Source organism: Cynoglossus semilaevis, chromosome Z (genome assembly GCF_000523025.1).
Source record: "Cynoglossus semilaevis isolate Cse_v1.0 chromosome Z, Cse_v1.0, whole genome shotgun sequence".
NCBI lineage: Eukaryota > Metazoa > Chordata > Actinopteri > Pleuronectiformes > Cynoglossidae > Cynoglossus > Cynoglossus semilaevis.
Window position 1 is genome coordinate 1,510,536 of NC_024328.1, and position 27,948 is coordinate 1,538,483.

General features: G+C 38.5%; 2 protein-coding genes across 2 annotated transcripts in view; both read left to right on the forward strand.

Moving 5' to 3' along the window:
• LOC103397483 (zinc finger RNA-binding protein-like) overlaps positions 1-9,453 on the forward strand; it is a 15,797-nt gene extending 6,344 nt beyond the window's left edge. Inside the window, 15 exon segments of the mRNA XM_008335749.3 lie at positions 1-71; positions 346-587; positions 695-901; positions 1,031-1,537; positions 1,642-1,761; positions 1,849-1,994; positions 2,096-2,261; positions 2,617-2,819; positions 2,998-3,148; positions 3,235-3,376; positions 5,331-5,428; positions 6,258-6,353; positions 6,728-6,839; positions 7,633-7,730; positions 7,950-9,453. The exon segment at positions 1-71 is cut by the window's left edge and continues 7 nt beyond it. Of these exon segments, the coding sequence (XP_008333971.1) occupies positions 1-71; positions 346-587; positions 695-901; positions 1,031-1,537; positions 1,642-1,761; positions 1,849-1,994; positions 2,096-2,261; positions 2,617-2,819; positions 2,998-3,148; positions 3,235-3,376; positions 5,331-5,428; positions 6,258-6,353; positions 6,728-6,839; positions 7,633-7,730; positions 7,950-8,129 (2,539 nt within the window). The 3' untranslated portion in view covers positions 8,130-9,453.
• A 5,601-nt stretch (positions 9,454-15,054) lies between these two features.
• LOC103397480 (endophilin-B2-like) lies at positions 15,055-27,187 on the forward strand. The gene is given in 11 exon segments (XM_008335748.3): positions 15,055-15,270; positions 15,978-16,119; positions 19,589-19,717; positions 19,788-19,921; positions 20,154-20,246; positions 21,725-21,787; positions 21,876-21,899; positions 22,044-22,133; positions 22,248-22,369; positions 23,603-23,798; positions 24,528-27,187. Coding segments are annotated over 11 exon segments (1,164 nt in total). The 5' UTR covers positions 15,055-15,207; the 3' UTR covers positions 24,636-27,187.
• Positions 27,188-27,948: the final 761 nt, after the last annotated feature.

Here is a 27,948-nt window from a genome sequence, read left to right on the forward strand (position 1 = left end):
TGCCGCAGCTTCTGTGGTCCCAACCTACTCTCAGAGTCCGACCTACAGCACCAATGCTGTCACTTACTCTGGTCAGTTTGCTGCTTTAATGGTACACAATTGTTTAGGCAAAACTAAAGGAAACTCGGTTGTCTTTCATTTTAACTGATGTACATGTTCACTCAAGAACTGATAACATTCTAACAGAGTCATCTTAAATGCATTTGGAAATGTTTTCTAATTGTGGATTAGGCAAGGACAATTTCTAATTTCTTTGCTACTCGGAAACCTGATTAGGTTTACTATAAAAGGTGTCATAACTATTACTTAAAGGTCTTAATGTGTTTTTGAATTTTCATTCTACAGGAACCTCATACTCCGGATATGAAGCAGCTGTTTACTCAGCAGCCACCAGCTACTACCAACAGCAGCAGCAGCAGCAGCAGAAGCAGGCGGTTGCAGCTGCAGCGGCAACAGCAGCGTGGACTGGAAACACTTTTACTAAGAAACCACAGTTTCAGAGTAAACAGATTAGGCCAAAGCAACCCCCTAAACCCCCGCAGATTCACTACTGTGACGTCTGTAAGATCAGCTGTGCTGGCCCTCAGGTGAGATCACTAATATGTTTAAAACAAACTTTTGGTCTTATTTTAGTCTAAATTATATGGTAAAAATATGTGATATTTGTCTGTTTGTGTTTCATTAAACCTTGTAGACCTATAAAGAGCATCTGGAAGGGCAGAAACATAAGAAGAAAGAAGCAGCTCTGAAGGTTTCTCAGAGTGGCAGTAGCAGCAGCAGCAGTGGTGGAGGAGTGTTGGCCCGCAACACTCAGAACCAGCTTCGCTGTGAACTTTGTGATGTTTCCTGCACTGGTGCCGATGCCTACGCTGCTCATATCCGTGGAGCCAAGCACCAGAAGGTATGAGTGGTTGTTATCACCCCTAATAAGGAGTCTTAAACTTTTTAGATTTGTCACGAGCAACTGTTAGCTCTGCAAAATCTGCAACTACACATTAAATGGAAAACTATTTAAATTTCTTGTCTGTAGGTGGTGAAGCTCCACACCAAACTTGGAAAGCCGATCCCATCGACTGAGCCCAGTATGCTCACGCAAACGTCCTCCTCCACCACCACAGCTGCATCAAGTAAGACCACCACATCCACCATGAGCAGTTCCAGCACCAGCACGTGTGTGGCTGCTTCCTCCTCTGCAGCCCCCAGCTCCAGTCCCTCATACCTGAAGCCAATCAACATAGTCAGCAGTGGAGTCACAGGAGTCAAGAGTACATTGACCAACAGCCACTCTGCTGTCAACTCTGCATCAGCAGTTAAGAAAGTGACCATCCCCAAGATTAACTTTGTAGGTGGTAATAAATTGCAGACCACTGTCAAGATGGATGAGACAAGAACAGAGACCAAAATGGAAACCTCCAAACCTTTAACACCCACTTCTGGTGTTCAAGACCCCAAAACTGACATTGCAGATCTGTCTGCATCCACTCTGGCTGGTCTTCAGAGCGATGTTCAGCCTGTCGGCCATGATTATGTTGAAGAAGTAAGTGCTGACAGACAGGGCATTAAGATAAACCTCACCTCACCACAGATGTAGAGAAGAAATGTCCTTCAAATTTGTTTGTAACATGTGAAACTTGTGTATAGGTTCGAAATGATGAAGGCAAAGTGATACGCTTCCATTGCAAGCTGTGTGAATGTAGTTTCAATGACCCCAACGCAAAAGAAATGCATCTTAAAGGCCGACGGCACCGCCTGCAGTACAAGGTTTGTAACCAGAGTATATTTGAAGGCAGATGTTTTGAAATGGGAAGTAAGAACATATCTATGCAAACATGTTTTAATGTTTTGTAGAAAAAAGTAAACCCAGATCTTCAGGTAGAGGTGAAGCCCAGCATCCGGGCTCGAAAGATTCAGGAAGAGAAGATGAGAAAGCAAATGCAAAAGGAGGAATACTGGAGGAGAAGAGAGGAAGAAGAGCGCTGGAGGATGGAAATGAGGTATAACATACAGTATATATCTTATTAATTATTGGTTGAAGGTAGACCGGGTCTTATGTAAATAGTTGAACATGATACTTATTTGTGGTTTTCCCTCTCAGGCGTTATGAGGAGGACATGTACTGGAGACGCATGGAGGAGGAGCCGAACCACTGGGATGACCGTCGTCGTCCACCAGATGGAGCATATCCACAGGGCCCTCCTGGACCCCCTGGTCTACTAGGAGTCAGACCTGGCATGCCTGGCCTGCAGCCTCAAGGGCCCGTGGTAGGAACTCGGGTTCAGTAGTTTAGTATATGTCATAAACAACCCTTATCTTTAGCTGTTTAATACAGCTTATTAGGACAATAAAGTGCAACACCTTTGATGTCAAAGTTATTCCTGCAGCATTTATGAGGGCAATTCTAATCAATAATGAAGGCATTGATAAAGTGAAAAACTTTTGAATGTATTTTCTACATCTGTGAGGCAAGTATAAATGCTCTTTGTTTCCTGATTATTTTACTAATCTTACCAGTTGCGCATACAAGCTACTGTTTTATTCACATCATTTTTGAATTGTTTTTCTAACCATCATGGCTCATTTGGGGAAAACATATTGTGTACATTCTGTGTTTTTCAGCCTCCACGGCGTCCTGACTCCTCAGACGATCGCTATGTTATGACAAAGCACGCAGCCATTTATCCATCAGAGGATGAGCTCCAGTCCATCCAGAAGATCGTATCCATCACAGAACGGGCCCTAAAACTGGTCTCAGACATAATCACAGACCAGGACAAGACCAAAGAAGATGACAAAGAAAAGAAGGAAGCCTGTAAAGACAGGTGGGATACCCAGACCACTTCTTAATGACTGACTGTATAACTGTTACTCAATAGAGCATCTTACATGCATTTATGACTCTTGTGACTGAGCCTTGTAGAATTTTATACTTTTAAAGCAAATGTTTTTTGTGGTTACTTACTCCATTGCAAGTATGATAATAATATTCTTTTTGTCCAGAGCCCTGAAGGGAGTCATGAGGGTAGGGGTTCTGGCCAAAGGGTTGCTTCTACGTGGAGACAAAAATGTCAATTTGGTCTTGCTCTGCTCAGACAAACCCACCAAGAGCCTTCTGAGCCGCATTGTTGAACATCTCCCCAAGCAGCTGACGGTACTGTTGTGACAAATTTGCCCCCTTTTTTTGTGACCGTAAACGGGAGCTGTCATTGTCATTGCCATCTCCTCAATCACTTTCAGATAGTGACACCAGAGAAGTATGAGGTCAAAGGATCCATCCAGGAAGCAGCCATCATCCTGACGTCCTGCACAGAGCCAAAGATGCAAGTGACAATCACGCTGACTTCACCCATCATCAGAGAGGAAACTGGTCGGGATGGAGGTTGGGAATCTCCTCACAGCCTTTTTCTCCATTGCACCTTTTTTCTTGTCCCTCTGCTCTCCCCTCTATGAAATCAGTTTCACTATGTTGGTTGACATATTGAAGGGCACTGTCCTGCTGGCACTCCACTTTGGTTACTGGGTTGGGCCTTAAATGCGTCCCTCCCACCCCCTGGAAGTTTGCACTTTGTGAATGATTCATTCTGATTTTTCTGAAATTTTAAATGATGAGCCAAGTGAGGAAGTGCAATCCATCATTGTTGCTGACATCAGTTTCTCTCCATCAAGGCATAGCACTAGCACAGGCTTAGGTTCAGCTCTTTTTATTTTTTAATTCAAATAGAAAACCAGTAAATAATATAACATTTTTAATAATATAGGTTTATACAGACACCATGCCACAGATCAAGTGTACCACATAACTTAAAAGAAGTGCCAGCAGTATTGCTCTTGTGCTTTTGGCTCTGTAACTCTTACCTCTCAAATGCTCTCTTTATCCTTTGAAACAAGCATGATCAGTGTTTGCATTGTGTTAAGTCTAGTTATTCCCAGGTGAGATTCTATTTTGTTTCCTGTGTTCCAGGGGATCCTTTTTTTTTTTCATTTAACCGATGGCTACAATCAATGGGAGACATGCATTATTGTAGTACCCACTGTCCAAATTTTCTTTGACACGAGGCAAAAGCTCATCTGATACGTAGAAGTTAACAGAAAGTTGATGACAGGTGATTTAATTTGTCATGACCAATTTGGAATTATTAGATCTAAGATATTTGATTCTTTTTTTTCTTCTTCCACATATTTGTAAATCCCATATTAGCCTGAGTCAGAGGAAATTGGATGTTTATATTCCCACAGGAAACAAATCTTCCTTTGTGTGTTAGTGGGTGGCTCACCAGGCTAAAGATCCCTGTTCTGAAGTGCTCCCCTGAGTTGACATTTTTTATGCACACATAAATATCATATTGGCTCAAAACTAAGCTGATTGATTACTGTCAATGGTAAGACAAGGACAGACAAATCATAATGTGGACTATATTTTATGTCTAAATAATTTGACAATGCGTGCAGTATTGTTTTGAAATCTGATGTTGTTTCCAACTTACAATTCTTAGGGGAGTATTGTTAAGAGTTCAGGTAAGACGGCTGACGAAGGATTCTTTGATTGGAGCCCAGAGCAGCCGTTGGTAAACAATGATTGTTGGGCTCTTACTCCAACCTAATGACTTTAGGTATGCATGCAGCAATAGCCTAACCCCTTTTGTTTGCTGTTAGTTCTCATGTTTGTTTTCTCTTCTTCAGCACCCATCGCTTGTTCTTTTTTTATTTACTTATTTTAATATATATATATATATATATATCTATATATATATAAAATGGTCGGGAACAAAAAACAAACAAAAGTGAGGAACAAATTCCAACCCCCTTTGTCTCCCATTGGATGATTCAGTAGACCCAACTGCTTCGGAAGGATTTTTGACCAAGGTTGTCTCACATCCCAAAAACTTTGCCACACCTACTACTGCATTGCCACTTTTTTATCAGGTCACTAAGCTATTTGTCTTTGCTGCTGCAGTCATACAACCATCATTAGCCACAGTAGCCCTTCTCTGTCCCAAAAAAACAGCTACTAAAATGTCATTACTATGGTTCTTATCACGGTTTGCATACAATTACCTGATAAAATAGCATTGGCTTCAAAAGCAGTGAGCCCACACGCATGTTGTTTAGCCAGATAGACACCACGTCCCTATTCAGTGTGGATTTCTATATATTCAGTTTTTACATGAATGCATTTTTTTATGAAATGACTGAATAATGGGCAACCAATTATAGTTTGTTTCAGGAAACAAAAACACTGGTATGTGTGGCATTGTTTGTTCTCTGCCAGCCTTACTGACCTGGTCAAACACCCATTCCTCATCACGATTTTGATCCTTGAAATCCATTTTTAGATGTAACCTCGGGTATGGTGAAAGACCCAGCGGACGTCTTGGACAGGCAAATATGCCTTGACGCTCTGGCTGCTCTGCGCCACGCTAAGTGGTTCCAGGTTCGGAACATCATTTTACTTTCTTACTGTAGCCTTATGAGATGCATTATTTGTTTAATAGTTCTTCTGTGTTTTTTTTTACACATCTAGTTTTTCATTTGATCATAAAACAGTGTTTACAATTACAACTATTATTTAGAGTCAAAACTTCTATTCAAGGATGCCTCTTATGAAAAAGTAATTTGGTAAAAGTCTGCTAGGTAAACCATTTACAAATCTAAGTTAAACTGGAGCTTTTATGGACCAAAAAAAATTGGCATCCTTGTATTTTATTTTTGTCAAATTTCCAAGTACTGCGTCATGGTAACTTGTGATTCCATAAGGCTGCACAAAACTTGCACAAGGTTGTGCCATTAAAAAGTGCTTTCATGTTCAACATTTGTATTGTTTTGATTCTAGATATTTTGTACAATAGGGACTGAGGGGAAGAGGAATATCTGTGTGGTTTCCTGTGATTCTGCTACCTGAGCAGAAGCACATGAAAAGTGGTGCAGATTTCCTTTGCTTCTTTAGTCCCTAAACTCTCCTCTCAGGTGGACTCTCTGTTTGTGAGATACTTGGATAAACCTGGGACCAGGGTTTAGAAGATGGCAAGAAATGTCTCTATTTCTTGTGCATCTTGCAAACTTTGAGTTCCCTTACTAACTATGAGGTACAAGACTACTGGGAATGGCAGCTGATTACAAACTTGAACAGATTTTAAACCGTACTCAAGCTTCCATTATGCACAGTAGTGTTTGGACCTCTATGACAGAAGTGATTCAGTTGTTTGGTCCATCTTTTGTTTTGTATGGTGGCTTCGTAAACCTAACTTTTATTGCATCAAAAGGCTAGAGCTAATGGACTTCAATCCTGTGTGATCATCATTCGAATTCTGAGAGACCTTTGTCAGCGGGTTCCTACCTGGTCATCCTTTCCTGGATGGGTGAGTGTGTTGTTGAAACCTTCGATGCTATTGATGTAATACATTGAATAAATGGTCATTATGATAGTGTGTGTGTGTGTGTGTATGTGTATATGTATATGTGTATATATGTGTGTATATATATGTGTGTGTATATATATGTGTGTGTATATATATGTGTGTGCGTATATATATGTATGTATGTAGCTGTATGTATGTTTATATATAGATATATTTCATTATTACTTTTGTAAGCTGTTGAAGTTGATGCCTTGTTGGTTGTAAGTGTGATCCAGAAGAGTCTGGTTAAAAATGACATTGAGAGCAAATGGCTGTCAAAGATTAAAGTTTGGATCTCAGTTTCTACTGGTATATCATATCAATGTTTTCTTCAGGCCATGGAGCTGCTGGTGGAGAAGGCCATCAGCAGCGCCTCTGCACCGCTCAGTCCAGGTGATGCACTGAGACGTGTCTTTGAATGTATTTCTTCTGGAATTCTACTCTCTGGTAAATATCTTTAAAATATAGATTCATTACTTTTATTGTTGTGATGTCATGAAAGAGCAAGTGTCGTTGTTTTGCTGCTGCAGTTTCTGTCATTACTATTAACATTTTATTTCAGTACAAGTCATTTTATTGTGCAACAGTTGCTTCTGATGCTGTGCCTACAGCATCTTCCAGTTTACCACAACTGCCAAACCCTAATACTAAGACACATTTTTCGAAACTTATTTTTCTGTAACCGATCAAATGTTGGCAGTGGCAAATAGCTTTGGACATATATTCGATTTAATACTGTATTTTTCTGACTATAAGTGGCACTTTAATTCGTCCGTTGCCTGGATTTGTGACTTAAACTGAGGTGCGATTTATAGATTAAAATATATAATTTCACGTTTGTTATTTTTACAATGACAGCCACTAGAGGGCACTCTTAGCTTGTGTACCACTTTCTGCAACTCCTGCAAGTTGCACTTTTTTTCATCCTTTGGCTGGTGCATCTTATACTCTGGAACGACTTATATGGGGTTTTTTTTTCTTCATTATGCATTTTTTTGGCCTTATAGTGTGGGAAAATACAGTAATTTTTAAGATGAGATTTACAAGAAATATTTAAATTAGTATCATCTGAAGGGAATACTTCTGTCATTAATTTCATTAATCGCGTTAATCGTTAATCATGTAATAAAAAACATTTACTTGTTGTCTAGCACTAGTTAATGTACAAACACAATTTGTGCATTTAATTATATTGTACACACAATACTCAATGCATGATGAGTGTAATATCCTCCTACAGGTGGACCTGGGTTGATAGATCCATGTGAAAAGAAGCCTGTGGACACATTGTTAACCATGGGTGAGCAGCAGAGGGAGGACATCACCTCCAGTGCTCAGGTACAAGCATCTAGCCTTCTAACAGCTCCAGAGACTGTCACTTAATCAATATCACAACAACATTAACAAATGCGAAGTTTTGAATAGCATAAAAGCAAGTGTTCAAATGTACCTTTGCCGCTGGCCTTCGTTCTCATACATTGAAGCACCAATGCTTCATGTAAAAAAATTAATTGTTTGATTCCCTCGTGGACTATTCGTGTTCTTTCCTCCATACAGTTTGCTCTGAGGCTGCTGGCATTCCGTCAAATCCATAAAGTGTTGGGCATGGACCCTCTGCCGCAGATGAACCAACGCTTCAACGTCCGCAACAGCCGAAAGCGCCGTCATGAAAGCAGCGACGGCATAGACAGCTTTGAAGGTGAAGGCAAAAAAGACAAGAAAGATTATGATAGTTAGTGCGGGTCTTTGTTAAATTGACATCTACAAAGGTACTAATAGGCCATAAGGTGAACCCGATTATCGTTTCATCACTCCGACGTCTGGGAAGCACTGTTTAGAATCCATTTGGCCCACTTTAGAAGACTTTTGGGAGAATTCTTCTCTATCGGTAATGTTAAGTAGAATCACAGAGGAAGCCGTGTTGCCGAAAGTGTTGACATCAATCAGCTACTCGATTGGTGTAGCACGATCACGTGTCGAACCGTGCCACCGCTCGCCCGCAAAAATCTTATTGTGCCCCGAAGATGCTAGTTCTTTATAAAATGCATCGATATAAAAAAAACAGGCTTTTTGCCTGTGTAACGTAACTCGTTCTTATTTATGAAGTTGAGCTCGTGTAGTTCCCAGACGTCAGAGCGGAATTCAATTTCTAAAGGAGTTTTCATAATTCACCTTACGGCCTATAACCTGTTATTAACCTGCGTTGTTGCCTGTGTATTGGGTTCATTTTGTTTAAGCTACAAATTTTCCTGTGTAATTTCAGCTTCATTTATTAAATATTACGCAAATGTCAGTGTCATTTTTTTTTTTGGTTGTAGATTATATTGTTGTTTTATTTTTATTTTTTTTGCCTAATGTTACAGTACGACCTCTGTCCAGTAGATGACATCTGTTTTCCTTAATTAAATGTGTTTAAAAAAATGAAGTGGCTTGAGTGTGTGGCATCGCTGCCCACTAACAGAATCTCTGTATTGTTGTTACTGTTGTGAGACATTTCTTTGGCTGAGGTCTTCCTGTTGAATATTAATGATAACCGTATTAATACAATTCATGTTGATGCTGTTGTCTTGTTGTCCCCTGATGCTACGCTAATGAGAAATGAAGTGTGTATTAACTCTCTTAAGGAACATGAACTACACATTCTTTACATAAAAGACCATACAGGGCATTTTATCTTTAAGCTTACAAAACTCTTCAGTTTTATTTTTTTGTGGTGAACTTGTCAACCCTTTGTTTTTGTTTTGTTTGGCAATTTTCATTATATATGGAAAATGTGTATAATATTTAGATTTAAAAAGGATTGATTTTTGGAAAATATGGCCATAACTAAAATAGATTTGGCTTTTAAAATATATAATTTTACTGGTTTGTAAGGACCTTTACTGGCCTTTTTAGTTTGATTAGTTACTAATTTAAAAATATTAAAAACAAAGAAATAAATAACAGTGATTATTGTTGGTGGTAAAATACTGACTCATTTTCAGACCTGATGTGAACGACTGCTGGCCTCTGCATTCTGCTTAAACAATTCCATTCGCAGAATAAATACATTTCCAGATGACTGAACTTGTCCTCTCTTTACTGGGTGTCCTTACTTTATTCTTTTTTTGTTAAATCAATGTGCCAAGTGTCACATCTAGGTTTAGTGCTGTATCTGGTTTGCACTTTGTTGGAAGAATTTAATTTATTATCATTGCATCATGCTGTACTGTCGCTTTAAGAAACTGAAACCTGACATTAATTGGTCCTTCAAGCCGGATGCCAACAAATTAAACAGAACCTAAGGATCAGGTGGAGGACGACTGAAGACCGTGCACAGCCAGAACTAGTGTTCTGGGGAAAGACCCAGGGAGTGAGTTATCCCTTCGGCCAGTTCTTCGATATCTGATCCTGGGCTGCTGATTGACGGCATCTGATACCAGAATAAGATCGACAATGAGGGTAAGAAACAATTTTTTATTACCAGCACATTGTTGAAATATGGGTTGGAGTCCCTGGGCAGTAATCCCTAAATTCTGATAAGTGGTTTGCAAATCCCTGGGCAGTAATCCCTAGAATGAAGTGGGTTAAAAATCCCTGGCCAGCAAACCCTAGAACTAAGCAGGTTGGAGTGCCTGAGCAGTAGTCCCTATATCCAAAGGCCTAAAAAAGAGTGAATGTGAATGTGTGTGACCGAGGAGGAATCAGTTGAAATAGAAACCAACTTTTTTTTTTTTTTTTTTTTTTTTTTGCGCAGCGTAAAATAAAAAAATTCAAAATTAAAAAATTGAATAAAATAAGAAATCAAAATGGGGACAAATACTGTGGAGTTTAAAGGGGGTGTTAAGTACATGTATAGGTACATTTCAGATTCATTCAAATTAAAATGTTTTCGAATGTAAAGATTTAAATAATTGGCAGAAAAAGTATGGTTTTAAAGGGAAATTAAAACAGGAAGACTGCAAAGAGCTTGTGCTTGCCATAAAAAGAAAGGCAAAAGGCAATAAAAAAAGAGAAGCTTGAGCAGAGTGTGGGTGAATGTTGGCTTCAACAAGCTTGTGAGAGAAAGGACTCATGGAATAAAACTTAAACAATTAAAAGCAGAAGCAATGGTTCAGAATAAAAAAAAAATACAATCAAGTAAGAAAAAAACAACTATATATGTCAGACCTGAGGACAATTAGACAATAACATCAAACAGACAGAGTGTGTTGATACAGCAACTCCACTTTCAGATGATGCAGACATAGAAGAATGTCCCCACACACACACACACACACACACTGCCCACCAACCTTTGTATCCAAGTTAAAAAACCTTGGACCAACCAAAAACAAAAGATCCGACGGGAGCATGTAGAACTGTGTTCTGTGAATAAATAAAAGGCATAACAGAATCAAAAGAATCCAGAAAATGGAAATAAATGTTGAGTGCAAATTATTTGGGCACCAAATCGTCCAGTAAACTTATCAGGGAGAGATGCAATGTCACAGTTATGACTAGCAATTGTGCCCGATGAGACTGGTGGAATGACTGTGAAAAGAATAGACAAAATAAACACTGATGTTATGGTTGTGCAAGGAACAGGCACACCAAACTATATCTGGTCATTAGATTTGAACACTGGTCCACCTTTAAGTGTCCCAACAACATTGCTTAGCAAAATAACAGATGTGTTAAAAAAGCCAGACCAAATTCAACTAGTCGATAAACTGCATGTAACTTTGCGTTTAAAGCACACTCCAGGGCAACTTTGATAAAAAGGTGCACAAACTAAAAACTCAACAAATTCTAATACAACACATAATAACAGATAAAGACTGCACAGCTGTTGCTACTGTCAAGGTTTCAGAAGAAGCAGAGAGATTACATGCAGTAAGTACGGTGACCCATTTTTTTAGCAAAATAAAAAAGGACTTGGCAGGACATGGCAACGAATGGGCGTAATAGCTACCTCAGCTGCATACCGCCTTGACTGGGAATGGCAATCAGATAACAACTACTGCAGCTCTTCACTGAACTTTCCACTGAAAATGTACAAATTCTGCTGACAAAAGAAGAAGAGAACCTCTTAGCAGATACCGACAACATTATGGTCACAAGGCAATGCAGCTGTAGGACAATACTACTACTACTAACGTGCAAACCAAGGATAATAAGACCAAACAGTGAATATAGACAATGCATTAGACATTATCCAATCAAATTAGACACACAGTTCACAGTTTTAGCTGCTGAGCTAGTTTTGCTACATCTACATTATCTTTGGGTCCAAAATTTAGCCCTTAAAGTTATTTCAGTTTTTTTCCTAACTTTTAGACATTTTCTAAGTAATATTGTCTGTTTAATATGGATATTTGCCTTCATAGGATATATATCGTTTTCCTTAAAAAAAGATTATATTATTATTTATTATATTTGCTATATTTTTATTTTTATTTTAAGTTACTTTTGTATTGCTTTGCTTATTTGGTTTTATGTTTCTGAAACTATTTCTTTTTCTATTTCTACTACTGTACTGTACCGGGCTCTTATTGGACAGTCCAGTTGTCAATCACAAATAGAGCCATGTTACATAGAACACACGTGTGTGTCGGGAATGCCTTAATCCCTGTCACTGTTTCAATATCACTTCAATGGCAGAAGTGTTCTGCTTTTCAACAGGTAAAATAGGTATGTTCCATTTACTATATGTACTGTTTCACAAAAAGAGGGGTGAGAGACATATATTGATGTATGTAAGGGTAACACATGATTGTTGTAGCATATGTTAACTCTGCTGCATTCACATTGTCATGAGGGCATCAACAGGAAAAGAAGGTAGAGTGAAAGTGAAAAGAAGGTAAGGAGAACGTGAAAAGAAAGTAAAGAGGAAGTGAGAGAAAGTGATGTAAGGGTCAGGTCAGACAGTCAATAAAATATATGTATCACCTGAAGGTAAACCAATTTTACCAAAATCATTGTATAAATGGGCTGCAATATTGAGCCATGGGCCTTGCCATGTCTCAACAGGAGGGATGGTGAATACCATAAACAAAGTATTCACCACCTATGGATTTAATAATTACTCAAAAAAATGTTTTTGTACAGCATGTCTAACATGTGCTAAACATAGTTCACAAGGAAACATCCGACCAAAAAGAGTTAAGTTCCCAAAACCTAATTACCTGTTCCAGGTGCTACATATGGATTTCATTGAACTCAATAAAAGTGAAGGACAGAAATACTGTCTAGTCATAGCGGATACCTTTTCTAAATGGGTAGAATTGTTCCCATCAAAAGCTGCTGATGCTGGTAAAAGCATTGGTCAAAGGGATTATACCAAGATTTGTGACAATAGAAATTATTACATGAACCAAGTCATATCAAACATAAGCCAAAAGTTGAAAATAAATTAAAAACACCACTGTGCTAAAAATAAAAGAAATACAAAATTCTAACTGTATGCCAGATACACCTATATCTTTGCAGAGTGACGGTACGCCAATCCAGGTCGGCGACTGGGTGCTAATAAAGATCATCAAAAGGAAGTGTTGGTCGAGTCCAAAGTGGGAAGGCCCATACCAGGTCTTGCTGACGACGCCTGCAGCCATAAAGATTGCTGAACAACCTTGGATTCATCTTTCGCATTGCAAGAGTCAGAGGTTCTTGGTACAGGATCCAATTGGTTGAGGGGAAGTCCAACTACAAAGGGGTGTAGCTATATAGAAGCTATACGTCTCAATGTTGGTGAAGCAAGGCGATCCTCAGCCATTTAGAGTGATTACTGTATTGGGCTAACCACAGTCCTGCAGACATAAGATGATTGACAAAGAGAGTGAAGTACTGGTAACCTCTCCTCTCAAAATGATGACGACAGAAGATACTCAACCCAAGCCAAAACCATGGCACCCATTTCGTAGATTAGGAGTTCCAATGCTACAGAAAAACAACCCCACCACTGACCACCCATCAATGATGAAAGATCCAGCAGAGCAACACCATACTACAGAAGCGTATCGCTGCCACATTGAGAAAAGAAAATTGGCTCAGTATCACATAATTGTGTGATACGTTTCGCATTATTTCGTGATAAGTTTCACGTTATTATGTGATAAGTTTCACGGTATTTCGACCCAAGCCAAAACCATTGGAGTTTCAATGCAACTCTGTGTGTGTGTATTGATAGTCACAGGAGTTGTCCTGGTGCTGCCTATCATACTCACCCTAAAAGACAAAGAGCTACAGAAAAACAACACCACCACTGACCACCCATCAATGATGAAAGATCCAGCAGAGCAACACCATTCACACCAGAGAGTAACAATAGAAAACACTGAAGCAACGAATGATTCTAAATGTTTAAATAACTATGGTGGTATTACTCTTGAATATATACTGTATTAGGTAAGACAATGGCGATCTGTGTTCAGTAATTAATTGGAACTACACTTACAAACCCTGTGACCTATATGTGTGTTTATTATTATGTCCATAGCTTGATGTGAACAGAATCGGCTGCCCCGTAGAGGATGGTGTGAAGATTGGAACACAGTAGCAGGATATACAGGTCAATGGATTCCCACAATGTCAGATAAAAATGTGTACAGAGACAAAGACATTTGGAATCAATTGAAAATCCAACGTGATTTTTCCAACACCCAAAATACGATCACTATGTACCTGAATTGGACTAAATTACCAACGGGGAGTAATTGGAAACTCTCTGGTAAAACAAATCAAACTGAAATATATTTGGTCCTTGGAGTAGATCAAACTGGAGTAGATCTAATGGGATTTGTATGAAAATACGGGAATATTTTCATTATTTTGCCTGATTTGTAGATCATCACCACCACCATACACAACTAGCGGTCAAGTCAGAATGAATACAGGGATTTAAGGTAATATTTGCAGATTCATTTAAATGCACTCCGAACTGGTTTTAGCGAAAGTGAACGTGTTAGTGATGTATCGTTCGCTTCGTTACATATGACTCGTGACTCCCGAGTCACATGAAAGATTTGTTCATATTGAACTCACAAATCACCCTCCGCGAACTAATCTTTCACTGTGAACTAATCTTTCATTGCAAACGAATCACTCTGTGAACTTATCTTTCGCTATGAACCAATCTCTCGCTTTGAACTAATCTTTTACAACTAACGAATCGCGCTCTGTGAACTAATCTTTCATTGCAAACGAATCACTCTGTGAACTTATCTTTCGCTATGAACCAATCTTTCGCTTTGAACTAATCTTTTACAACTAACGAATCGCTCTCTGTGAACTAATCTTTTGCTGTGAACCAATCTTTCGCTGTGATCTAATCACTATGAACGAATCACTCTCTGTGAACTAATCTTTCGCTTCGTTCTCGCAGATTCATTTAATTTGTCACGTGACAGAGAGCTCGGGTCTCTTTTGCTCCCATTCATCTTCACATTGTGGTGTTTTTTTCTTGCTTAGGTTTTCACATGGTTTTAATTACTTATGGCATTTTTTGTACTTTGTAGACTTTGTCAGCGGAAGCAAACCATGTTGCCTTCAGTATTTAGTGTCGGAGAACCGCAGCCTTCTTTACAACGCCCACAATAGGGATAAAACGCCACTTGCTGTAAAACGAATGAAATGATTCGTTCACGACTCGTTCATTTTACTGTTCGAGAATCAAAGATCCGAATCAGTAAAAAGAGTCGGTCTTCCCATCACTAGAACGTATTACATTTTCGTGCTTTTTTTACGTTATGCGTCGTCGTCCGCGTAGGTCACGTGATTGATTTTGACGTAGAGGATAGTGTTAAGAGAAAGTGAACATCACTACGTAGAGGCAGCTGCAGCACACGATACAGTGATAATGGACTTTAACGTAAAGAAACTCGCCTCCGATGCAGGACTGTTCTTCACACGAGCTGTTCAGGTAACCTGTGGGTGAATATGGGCATACAGCTTGCCTCTGCGGCACTAACTGTAGCAGCTCCTCGTCTTGTCTTCATGTGACATATGGCTGCTGTCCCGCGGATTTTCTGTTCCGCTGTTCAACGAGTTGCTGTGCTAAATCCCACAGTAGAGAGTAAAAACGCCAAACACGCGGACGTTCCCGCAGTGGTGGTGTTTGTTCACATTGCAGCTTCTGGGCCGCAACTGTTTCTGTCATACGTCGCTGCTTGACACCACCGGTACCTGTCAGTTAGCAGGTCGAGCTAGCCTGCAACGGCAAAGTCTAATGTAAAATAAAATAAACACAGCGGTATATTTGCACAGCCACGTTGTATGAGGACTATAGTTATTTATAAAATTGGTCTGTCATGTACAGTGTAGGCGGAAGTGGATATCAGCTGAGCCAGAGCGGGCACTATACCAAAAACCCAACCCCCGACGTGACGTAACGACTTCGCGTTCCAGTGTTATGGTTTTTAAAGGTGTACTAGAGGAGATGTACGAGGGGGGGAAATGTCACTTTTGCTTGACCCAACTGAAGCAGGATAAATACAACCCATTAGAACCCAGTAGTTATTATTATTATTATTATTATTATTGTGATTATCTATGAGCGACCATTCATAAATATAACAATTTAGCATTGTATACCTGGGTTCAATATTTTGTGTTTTTTCTCCATCTCAGTTCACAGAGGAAAAGCTGGGTCAAGCAGAGAAGACAGAGCCGGATGCTCATTTTGAGAACCTGATGAGCCGTGCAGACTGCACCAAGCACTGGACTGAAAAAATCTACAGACAGACTGAGGTTCTTCTGCAGCCCAACCCAAGTATGAGACAAACACACAATTAAATGTCCTGTAATTACCTGTTGGTAGGTAGGTGAACCATGAAAAAACGAAGTGAAATTTGAATTCTTAATTACATGTGCACATGTGTATATACTGTACATGTACATTAATATATGTGTATATATGTACATATATGTGTATATATGTACATTTATATATGTGTATATACAGTATATGTGTATGTGTATATACCAAGGGTAGAAAGTTCTAAGACAGATTTAAATAACTAAAACTGCTTTGATACACAGCTTTGATCTCAACCTTTACAAATGAACAATTCTAAAATCAGAATTATTGGAAATATCAAACTTATTACTTGAATGGAAACCTTATAAGATTGTTAAAGCTTTGAAACAGGTTTGGGCTATTTTTTTTCTTTTTCAGACACATAAATAAAAAATACTCAAAAAAGAAAAACAAACACCAGTCCACAGACAAACATTAAACTAGCCAGCAAAATATACAACTAAAATGTTGAACTAAATGTTGAACTAAAGCAAACCAAACCAACCAAAATAACTGGATAATGACAAAAATAAGACAAAGCACAAAACCGACCACAGATCCACTGGCTGGAGTAACAAAATAATTGAGCTGCTCCGTATTTGGACACAGTTTCACTTGAGACATCATACTGCTGCTACGGTCTCATTGAGGCATAATGGTACTGAGTAATCACAAAGCTTTCAAAGCCCTACAGCTGATAAGGGATATGTCAATCATCTGAGAGCACCTGAAGTTGGGGAAAACAGAAATAAATAGGCAGGTTGTTTCTTCAAGAAAGGAATTTGCAAATGGAATCAATGTTTGCAGAAGTGAGGAGGATATGAAGGATATGCAAAAAATGGAAATGTAGTTTCATTTTGTCTTAGTACTTTTCGAGGAACCTCTGTAAATGCAATTCACAGATAAATGGATTTTGCCATTCATCTTATAACTTAACTCTTATAACTTATTTGGTAACTGGTTTTATTACACAAAATTCATGTTGTTATGTTATGACTCTAATGTCAGAACTAAGACAGCTCTTCAGTAATTTGCTGACAGCTCACATGTCAACAGCAACTGCCCTCAACTGATCAAACACAAGAACAAAGGTCTTCATTTAAAATAGACATGCAGGACAAAGGTGAGCTCTAACGTGTGACTTTTTGATTCTCCATGCTACAGTTGATCACACTGGTGAGTATTCTCCCTCTCAATTTCAGTGACCTGCTGTGGAAACCTAACATGCCTTTGGATGCCCTGGCAAATAATTCATAAAATAAGTGAGAAAAGATCTGTGCTAGCCATGAGCCGTATGTTAGAAGTAAACAAAGATGTTAACAGTACGAGTTGTGGGTTTTAGGTGAAGCCACAACTCAATGTAGACAGAGCTGCTCTGTCCATTTACCATTTAAACTGATGCAGCATCACGTTGCAAAATGTCATCACAAATAGACCGTTATGTAACAAGGCCAGAAAAGCATTGTTTTCACAGCCAACACAGACATTGACTAATTTCCATAGACTTGTATGAAAAATTAGAGTTACTGTTAAAACCATCAATCTTCATATGGGGTTTTCCTCGGGGGTCACTGTGGGCTCTAGATTGCTCTGCCTAGTTCTTATAAACAGTCTATGAAGATGATGAAAATATACATTTTACTACTCATCTCCTATTTTACTGCTGCCAAGCTGCCTAACCTATAGTTACAGTTATTTCTGGCACATAGATAATTAAGTTAGTTTATGCTTAATGCATCAGGCCATCACAAGATGTTGTGTTATTACTTTCAGGACAGTATTTTTTAACTCTTCTTTAAAGTCTGCATCTTGACGATCAAGTTTTCTGTCCATATTCTAATGCAACTATACAAAGTAGAAAAAGAAAACCTAATGTGCCACCAGGCTGCTTGCAAAAGTAGCGTTCAACAGTGTTTGTGCTAGAGGTTACATGCTCTTTAGAGAAGAATTAATGACTAATATTGAACATGGACAGAAAACAACTCTATCATTTTAAAAGTACATTGTTAACTCTTGAGGGAAATGATGGGTTACACTCTAGATCTTCTCCAACATGATGTCAGAGTGAAACTAATCCTCATGACACCATCCTGTTGGTGTGCAGTGCTTGTTTGTGCAAACTGTATGAACTGTACCTGGAAATACACCAGAGTTAGAGGAAGTGTGTTGCCATTTGTTCTTGCGCGTTTTTCACAAGTTCAAAGCACATGATTTCTAAGAATTTGTGAATGCGATGTGGGTCATGACCTTTAAGTCTAAAGACTACTACAACTACTACTACTACAACGTATTATTGCTTTAAAGCACTTGTGGAAAACATGTTTTATCTAAGTGATGCCATTCAGACTGGAGTATGTCATGCTCATCATTTATCCTTCACAGTACATGTTAGACTTGGGTGGTGCTGATATTTTAGAAGATTTCTGAAAGAATGAACATTACAAATGTTATTCTGGAGCTATTACTCTTTACCAGTAAAGCAGGAGTGAACATTTTTTAATTAAAACGGTCAAGGAGAGTTGATGCTTTAATCAAAAATGAAGAATTTGAACAAGACTACAACAGATTTTTTTCACAAAAGTAAGTAACATATACAGTATGTCACTCCGGAGTATAAGTCGCACCCAGCCAAAGATGAAAAAAGAGGACTTGGCAAGTTGGCATGTTTTAATGCTATATGTCAGGATGATGGATCAAGACTTTCTTATTGAATTTATGGGAGATGGTGACGTTACCACAAAATGGTGTATGTGGAGGACATCTTAAACCAAGGATCCCCTGTATATCAGGGAAAACTGTAAGGGCAAAGAATGATGGGCATTACCAACCCTTGCTAGTAATCCTAATAGATGTTGTATTCTTGTCTTTGTGAAAGTGTTCCGTTAAACCAAAAGGTTAAAAATCTATCAGAAACAAAACTTCCAATTTAATGTGTGATGATTCTGTCTTGATGGGTTTGGTCTAATGTTATAAGGAATGGTCATGGAATTTTCATTGCTCATGCCTACACTGTGCCACTAGCCACAGGGTTGCGGATACCAACCTGCCATCTGTCAACTTCTCGTTGGTTGTGAGTCTATTTTGTAGTCGACACGGGGGATTTAGAAATGTACAAATTTGAGTTTTTATTGTCTATTATCTATTTCATGTTGATGATTATGTTTTATTACAAGTTATTTTGAAGTTATTTCAAAGATAAAGCATAGGTATCAGTGTGAAGTTAATATTTTTGGATCATTCGAAAGATTGACAGAATGGCTCGTGTCAGGAAATCCCTGCCCTGTATATATAGCGTTACACAGTGACAACACCTATCACGTTTGTTTATTCGGAAATCTAAATACCCACCCACACACAGTGAATTTCGATGTAGCTGTCATTTGACTGTTGTGCAAACTGTGCCCGTGTTTGCTGATTTGTTCTGGTTGATCTTTCTTTACAGGTGCCAGAATTGAAGAGTTTCTCTATGAGAAGTTAGACAGGAAGGCACCATCCAGAATTACCAATGGAGAATTGCTGGGTCAATACATGGAGGATGCAGCGAAGGAATTTGGTGCAGTCAGTCCTTATGGTGAGTGTGCAAAAACTGGCATGGCAGCTCTGGGTGTTTGCAGAATCATAATGTGTTTATGTTTCCACAGGAAGCACACTAATTATTGTTGGAGATTGTGAAAAAAGATTAGGTGCAGCCGAAAGAGATTTCCTCCAAACATCGACCATGAGCTTTCTCACCCCACTAAGAAACTTTCTGGAAGGAGACTGGAAGACCATCTCAGTGAGTCAGAATATTTACATTCACGGAAGTCTATTTCTATTGATGAAGAAACTAGTCATTAGCATGTGTCAGCAGTATCATTTATCCTACACAACAGACTTCAGTTGGACTAAACATATATTACATCCAATAAGTAAAAACATTTTAGCATAACATTGTTTACATATATTTTGTTGTTTGTAAAAAAGGTCTTGTCTGGTGGTTGTTTATTTTTCCTTTCATCCATGACCAGAAAGAACGACGCCTCCTGGAGAACCTGCGCCTGGACTTGGATGCCTGTAAAACACGACTGAAAAAGGCCAAGATGGCAGAGGCTAAAGCTGCAGTGAGTCTTTGATTTAACTTCCAAAGCTATTAACCAATCCTTGCACACCTTCTAGCCATCCTTTAACTGCAGTGCTGCTATGAACCACCATTAACTGGCTTTGTATTCACAACCTTTTCAGTGCGACGGGGAAGTGAGTATTAAGGGAATTTGCATGTATTGCTTATTTTCTTCCTCCTTCACTGGTTATGCTTTTATTTCCTGTGCAATTTATGAATTGACAAGAAATCATTTGTGAAAAAAGGGCAACAAAAAAAACTGTGACAAAACAGTGTAAGATGGAATATAAAAACCAGTGACTGAGCAGATTCTCCAAATTATTTGCTGCTTCCATCCTGTCCTTTCATCAAGGTTTAACAGCATGAGCACCTCTCTGACCCGAGGGATCACATCACATTTGTTGCAATGTCCCTTTACAGTAATCAGATTTATTAATTGGATGTATTACCTGCATTTAAACAGTTTAAAATTACTATGAGTTAACTCTGATAATAGAATGAGTAATCGAGGTAAACTACATCCAGGCTGTATATTTATAGTATAAATACTGTATATACAGTGTGCCCTACAGAATTTTTTAAACCAATCACTACATTAAAATTTGGTAATTTCCAATATTTTCATTATTTTTGTGAAAGATAATAATATTCTAGCCTAAAAGGGAAAACCAGTTTTAAATAAATGAAAAGACATTTTGCAACACATACATACAGGATAATACAAAATAAAACATTTTTGAAATCTATGATACCCGCATGTCATGCGTGACATATCTACTGTATATAGTATCAGGCCTGGGCAATACAACATATATGGTGAGCATTTAATTAATGTAGTGCAATGACTTCAGTTGGACACAGGAGGGCACTGTTGTTGTTTTTCGACTGTTGATTACGGTGTAGGGAGGTTCATAAAGGGTAAATATATCTGTAAATCATATAATAACTATCTCGCCTGTACTTTTCCCTTTTCGCGATGGGTCTTGGAACGCAACTACCGCGATAGGAGGGGGACTACTCTCTCTCTCTCTCTCTCTCTCTCTCTCTCTCTCTATATATATATATATATATATGTTCTGTTCTGTCATAGGTTACATTCTTAAAAGCAACAATAACATTTTTATCTTATCTCAGTTTACATTTAAACAGCAGAGACATGGCCGACTACTGAACTGAACTTTAGATAAAATATGGCACAACGTGTTTTACTAGTAAAAGGTTTTACAACAACAACTAGACCGGATCCATTTCACAATAAAATATAGTGTAATCTTGAGGCATGTGTCATTCAGTAATGCAGATAATCTGTTTTATATTAAACTTTCAGGAAGCTCAAGTGGCACTTGTTTTGTTTGCTGTTTCATCGCTGCTGTCATGATTACTATATTTTGACATCTTCTGCACAGTGTGTGCTGAAATATGTGTTTTAGTGCTTTCCACTGTTTTTCCAAATCTTTCTTGTTTTCACTGTTCTCTTAGACGGCTCCAGATTTTCAGGAGACCAGACCTCGTAACTATGTGCTGTCGGCCAGTGCCTCTGCGGTAAAATGATCAATGAATACAAACAGCTGTGTCTCAAGATTGTTTGGCGATAACAAATAAATACATATTTTTTTCTTTTGCCCCAAAGTTATGGACTGAAGAAGTGGAGAAAGTGAGCAAAAGTTTTTAAAGTTTATTTATTTTTAAACCTAAAATATTAGAAGATTATGAAACACTATTGTCGTTCTCACTTTGTTATATTTTTTTATGTTGCCATTCATGTCTAAGGTTTACATTAAATTTGTTAATGTTTTAGGCACAACAGGAACTCAGAGTGGCCCAAACAGAGTTTGACCGTCAAGCAGAGGTGACACAGTTGCTATTAGAGGGAATCAGCAGCACACATGTATGTCTGCCAGTTCACCTCCTTGATTGCATTATAATATAATATAATAATCTTACTTATAATAAGAGAAGAGTGACACACTTCCTCTTGTTTTTGTCTTTTGCTGACCTACAGGTGAATCACCTGCGCTGTCTGCACGAGTTTGTGGAGGCCCAGGCTGCCTACTATAAACAGTGTCATTTCCACATGCAGGGAGCTGGCAAGGTATCAATATGAAAGCAATGTAAAGGGAGTTTGTCAGCTTTTACTCACTGATGGATTCATGTTACAATCGTAGGACAAATCTGTGTGTGGTTTCCTGTGTGGGAGGTTGGTCTCAATGTGAGTCATATATTCACAATGTTTTTCACATGAACTCTTGTCATAAGATATAAAGTATCTCAGTACTTGATTCTTGATGGACATCTGCCTTTATCTGCCTTTCTGCTAACAATAATAGCTACACCTCTTGTGGAGTAGTGTAGGCAGTAAACATTAACGTGACTAGACCACAACTGTCAGGGTTAATCATAATTTAATCACTCGTTCTATTGTTTGATTTGTTTGGTTTGATTTGTCACGACTCATTATAAATACCCAGGTGTTACAGGTCTTATCATAGACAGAGTTTAAACTCAATATTTCTATGTAAATGTTTGACATGAATGCATGTGGTATTTGGACAGCAGTGTATACTCAGACTTTTTAATCTGGTGGCCTTTCTAATCCAGCCCGCCAAACACTGATACAAGATAAGGTAAAGGCTGATGTCAACATTCAGTTCCATGGATTACAACAAATTGACTGCAGTTTCTGTTAATACCACTGAATGGTGTCAGACATTATATGTGCTAAATTTGTGGCAAGTTCAGGTTTATTCTTGGACATTTTATTTTATTTACTTCACCCAGCATTCTACATCCAACCAATACTGAACCAGTCAAATTCTGAATCTCTTTTTGGCCGGTGAGCCAAAACGTTTGTCCAACCCTTCTCAAAGTGTACACTGCAGTTAACGTTACACATAAGTTTATCAAATCATACATGAAAAAGTGAAATCATGATCATTCCTTTCCATGTCTCATGCCCTCAGCTCTGATGGAGATGTGTGAGTATGGTGTGGTCTGTTACACTCTCTCTTTGCCTTTTCTCAGCTGTACATCTGCCTGTTGTTGGGACATTTCATCAACACGTAGTACATTTGTATTTTGACACCGTCGAAGTTTTTGCAGCTCCACTGTGGGTTGGGGTTTAGTTAAGCCTTATACCTATTTTTCTTTTACTGGTGAGACTAGACTTAACTCTAAGTGAATAAGCAGTTGAAAACTTGGCAGGTAAACACTGCAAAAATCAGGTTTCCGACCTGTATCTGAACTCTGCTTTCCTGTTTTTCCATTTTAAAATCACATTATTGTATTAAAGTGTTTTTAACATAATCTCTGTGTATGTATTGTATATCGTCTGACTGGCAACCCGTTTGCTCTTCATAGGCTCCCCAATGCTTTTGCATTAAACACCACTCACTCTATGGCTGCATCTCCAGCTGAAGCCATCAGCAGCCCCACAGACAACGACACACTGAAGATCGAGGAGGTTCAGTCACCAGCTACAGGAACTCGCAAGGCGAAGGTCCTGTACGATTATGATGCCGCTGACTCCAGTGAACTCTCCCTTCTAGCCGATGAGGTAAAGATCTCCACCAACCCACTGACCTGCATCCAGGTTCTTTCAACAAACTCATTCCCAAGGACTTGGGTTTGTAATTTGTTTATGAAATGCGTTTTGTTTGAAAGTGAAACAAAACAAAAGTGAAGAAAGTGTGGATGAGGACCTACTTTAATTAATGGGACAAAGAGGCTGTAGTGTCTGGGCTTGAATCCAAGTCTGAGGGACGAGTAAAATAACAGGTAGCTGATACTGTTTTAATAGGAGTTATGATGAAACTGGAAACAGTGTTTCTCGGAAAGCACTTATTATTACAACCTTCAAAGTTAACAATAAGATAAACAATTAAACAGAACAGAGTCAGTCAAATGTACATTTGTTTAGATTAGATTAGATCAAACTGTCATTACAAGACAGAGCAAAAAATGCAGGTTGTATCTGAGCAGAAGTACAAAAGACGCAGATATGCGTTTGAATATAGAAATTCACACTGAATAAGAGATTAGTTCTAATTCTATAAATATACATACCAAAATAGTCACCTTAAAAATGTTATAATACACAACACCAACACGTATGTATACATGTTTATATAATAGTGAAGATGCCATTGAATTAAAGCCTTAACTGACTCATACAATTGAACTTTGCACTGGTACTGTCTAAGGTCAGGTTCAGGTCAGGTCCTGTAAAAACTTGTCTTCTTACACCCACAGTACATTGACATCAATTGTCTTCTCTGGCTTACAGCTCATCACTGTTTACACCATGCCGGGAATGGACTCTGATTGGCTAATCGGAGAAAAGGGAAACCAAAAAGGAAAAGTACCTGTCACATACTTGGAGCTGCTCAGCTAAAATTACACACACACACACACACTTACACACATCCTGACACACACACACACACATATGTGAGTGTTTATTTGAGTTAAAGTGGGTAAAACTAAAGCCATGAAGGATCTTCATTCACAAAATTCATCTCACACTTTGTTTTTGGTTAAAGAAGAGAAAATGTCTCATTACGGCGAACATCTGTCAGTGCTGTCTGATCAGGATAATGAAACAACAATGCAATAACAATGTCTCTGCTCTGTTTGGGCCTGTAATGTGACACAAGTTTAACTAACTCAGGATATGTTTTCATTAGTATTCATTATGTAGTACACAAGATTACTTGGTTTCTTCTGGACTGATGTACAAACATCATCCCTCCTACTTGGAGACTCCTTGCTTTAAATTTAAATAAAATACACCAATTCTTAGTTTACAAGTTGAGCATAAATTACACTTATGAAAGCAACCAATTGAACTAGAAATGTTATCCTCTTTAACTATTCTTTCAACTCTAATACGACAGCATCATGATACTTGAAAACAACCTGGACATTATATTATTGTATAAACAATTAAAATATCTGTGGTTTACTCCCCACTAACAGATCTTCAGACCATTATGTGTTTGCTTAATAGGATTTTTTTAGTAATTTTCATCAAATTAGAATAATTTGTTCCGTAATTAACACGTTAATAAGCAGCTAGCTCCCAGTTAACCAGTCAAATTTAAATTTAGCATTGCTATGTGAATGTTTTTATTTGATTGACACATGACCAGTTCCAATAAGCTTCTAATCAACCTGGATTATTTAACCTTTCTTATTTAGGTTTATAATGTGGAGGAGTTGATAAGACAATGACCCCCTCGAAGGTTTAGAACAGGGGTCCTAAACGCAGATGAACCTGATTACATTATACATGTACTGTATCTAGTTGTGCGCTGCACCCCTCAGTACCAGCCTGCCTGGCTTCTCCTTATACTTGTTTCTTGACCGTTATGATGATTGTTGTTTACTTTGGTGGCCTTCAAAGTCACTGCCTATGAGCCAGAGATGACTCTAAGATGTGGCGTCACAGATGTAATAATTGTGTCAGTGCAATTCCAAATTTCTGCGGATTTTCTGTTGTTGTTGAAAAACATGGCCTTTGTTACATAGTTTTAATGGTTTCAAATCAATACTGCTACTGTTGTTCCAAATGTGAGTGCATAACGTTCTAGAAATCCTCTGAAGATGTTTGTGTAAAATGCCCAGATGTTTATGACTCACTGAGTACTCTGTACTCTCCTCACGTACTGAACTGCACTAACAGAACCAGAATTCTCCACTGTTACACTCTGACTATATTTATTTTTTATTTCATATTTATTTTCATGAACAAAACTCTCAGACTCTGTTAAAAGCTGTTCTTTTTGTAAACTCTGTTCAAAGCAGCCTGTTTCCATTTTGTCATTGGTATTCGACTGTTTGAGTGTTTTGTGTTCAAGTAGTAAATGACAGGCTATTTGAAAGACTAATTATTTAAATTCTATGACTTTATGTGTAATATTCCTTCATTGTAAATCACATCACATTTTGATCCTTCTCACTTCTGTCCTGCTGATCTGATTGGACAGCCTTTAAGCTTTTCAGGGGGACCATAACCTTCATAGTTCACAGTTCAAACCAAAGTTATGGCCAAAGTTACGTAAAAACTCTCCCTCATTTAACTTTTATCCACAAATATGTTAACTTTTCAGTACAGACCCGATGACAGTTGCAGCTGGTGAGTGGAGAAGAGACAGTTCAATCAAGGCAGAGGGATCAGCAGGTCATCCTGTTCTGGCAGCCATATTTGTATTTCTTGGGAAAGCACTTGTACAACCATACATTACCGTTTTTATTTAACATGGAGTTAGGCTGAAATGACAACAACACAAACAAAGCAGGAACATTTTATCTTTAAGTGCTAAATGCCTTTAACTACGAAGAGGCAGCATTAGCTGAACAACTGTAAGGAAATGATTGTATCCTCTGTTTGTTTGTCTTATTGGGACTTCCTTCTAAAAGGAACTTCCCATGCAGCATTATAAAGCATGTGTCGTGTCTGTGTTTGTGTGACCCACTCCCAGTCTCTAGTGTTCCTGTCTTGTCTTCAGTCTTTGTGCTGCATGCGCTGCAACTCCTAGGACTATATGTGTGTGTGTGAGTTTTTGACCCCCTGTCCTTGAGTAATGAGTAAATGCATGTTCAGCTTTTGTAAAATAAGTACATGAAATACAGTGCAAATAAAGTAAAAACCCTATGCCAGCAGAGAAGGGAAAGGATACACACATACACACAAACATTCCAGTACAGCAAGTACCAGTAACAGAGAACATGGTTACATCCCTCATGTCTTCTGCTCTCTGCCCACTGATGTCCATTTTATAATTTGTTCAGCTGTCCTTCCAAGTTGTTTCACTGCTGCTGTTATGATCATCTTGTGCCTAATCATGTCAATCTTTATTTCCTCTCAACTATGTCTTGCCTGATACTAAACCCTTCTAATGAAAGAAATATCTAGAGTTTAATAAAAAGTATGATTTATTTGAAGTTACTGTCTGTCATTGTTTCCTCTTTCCATTAGAACCCAGCACAATAAACCTGACCATTTAGATGTGGCATAATTCACATATGTTCAACAGCAAAATTTGAGGGCACAGTGTTTCTACCTTTTTGTGCTCAAAATGTACTTGAAAGTGCAGTGCAGACACAAAGACATTGAAGTCTAATGAGTAATGGCCAAATATTAACGGTTGAGTTTCCCAACAATGGCCCTGACTAGTGTAGACTTTCAATTTAGTTTATTGTATTCCTTAAATATAACTGAATAAAAGTAAAGGCACACCAATGGTCTATCAATTTCTGTCTGATCTATCTATCTGTCTATCTATCTACATGTGAAAATACAGGCTGGTGGTCTGCCTGCTGGGCATTGCTGCCTGACACACCTCCGCCAGTGCCTTTGTGCTGGCGTGCTCGTCTGAACACCTCTTTTGGCCCCACTAGTGCCTGAGTGTCACTAGTGGTGCCGACTTACCTCAAGGGTGAATTCCTTGGTATGATCACGGGGTGGGGATTAGGGCTGTAGCAGGGGAATTATTGGGGGTCATCCTTATACTTACCTTCAGGGTATGGGAAGGGGCTGAGGTAAGGGATGGGGTGGAATGGGGTGGCTTACTGGACTATGGCTTTTCCTGATTAGTTGGTTGTTTTTATAACTTGACTATCTTACTGTAAGACATGTCTTCAGTAGTGGACCATGGGGTCATCGAGTGTTTCGGCCATTATCACTAGACACTCTCCCCCTAGGA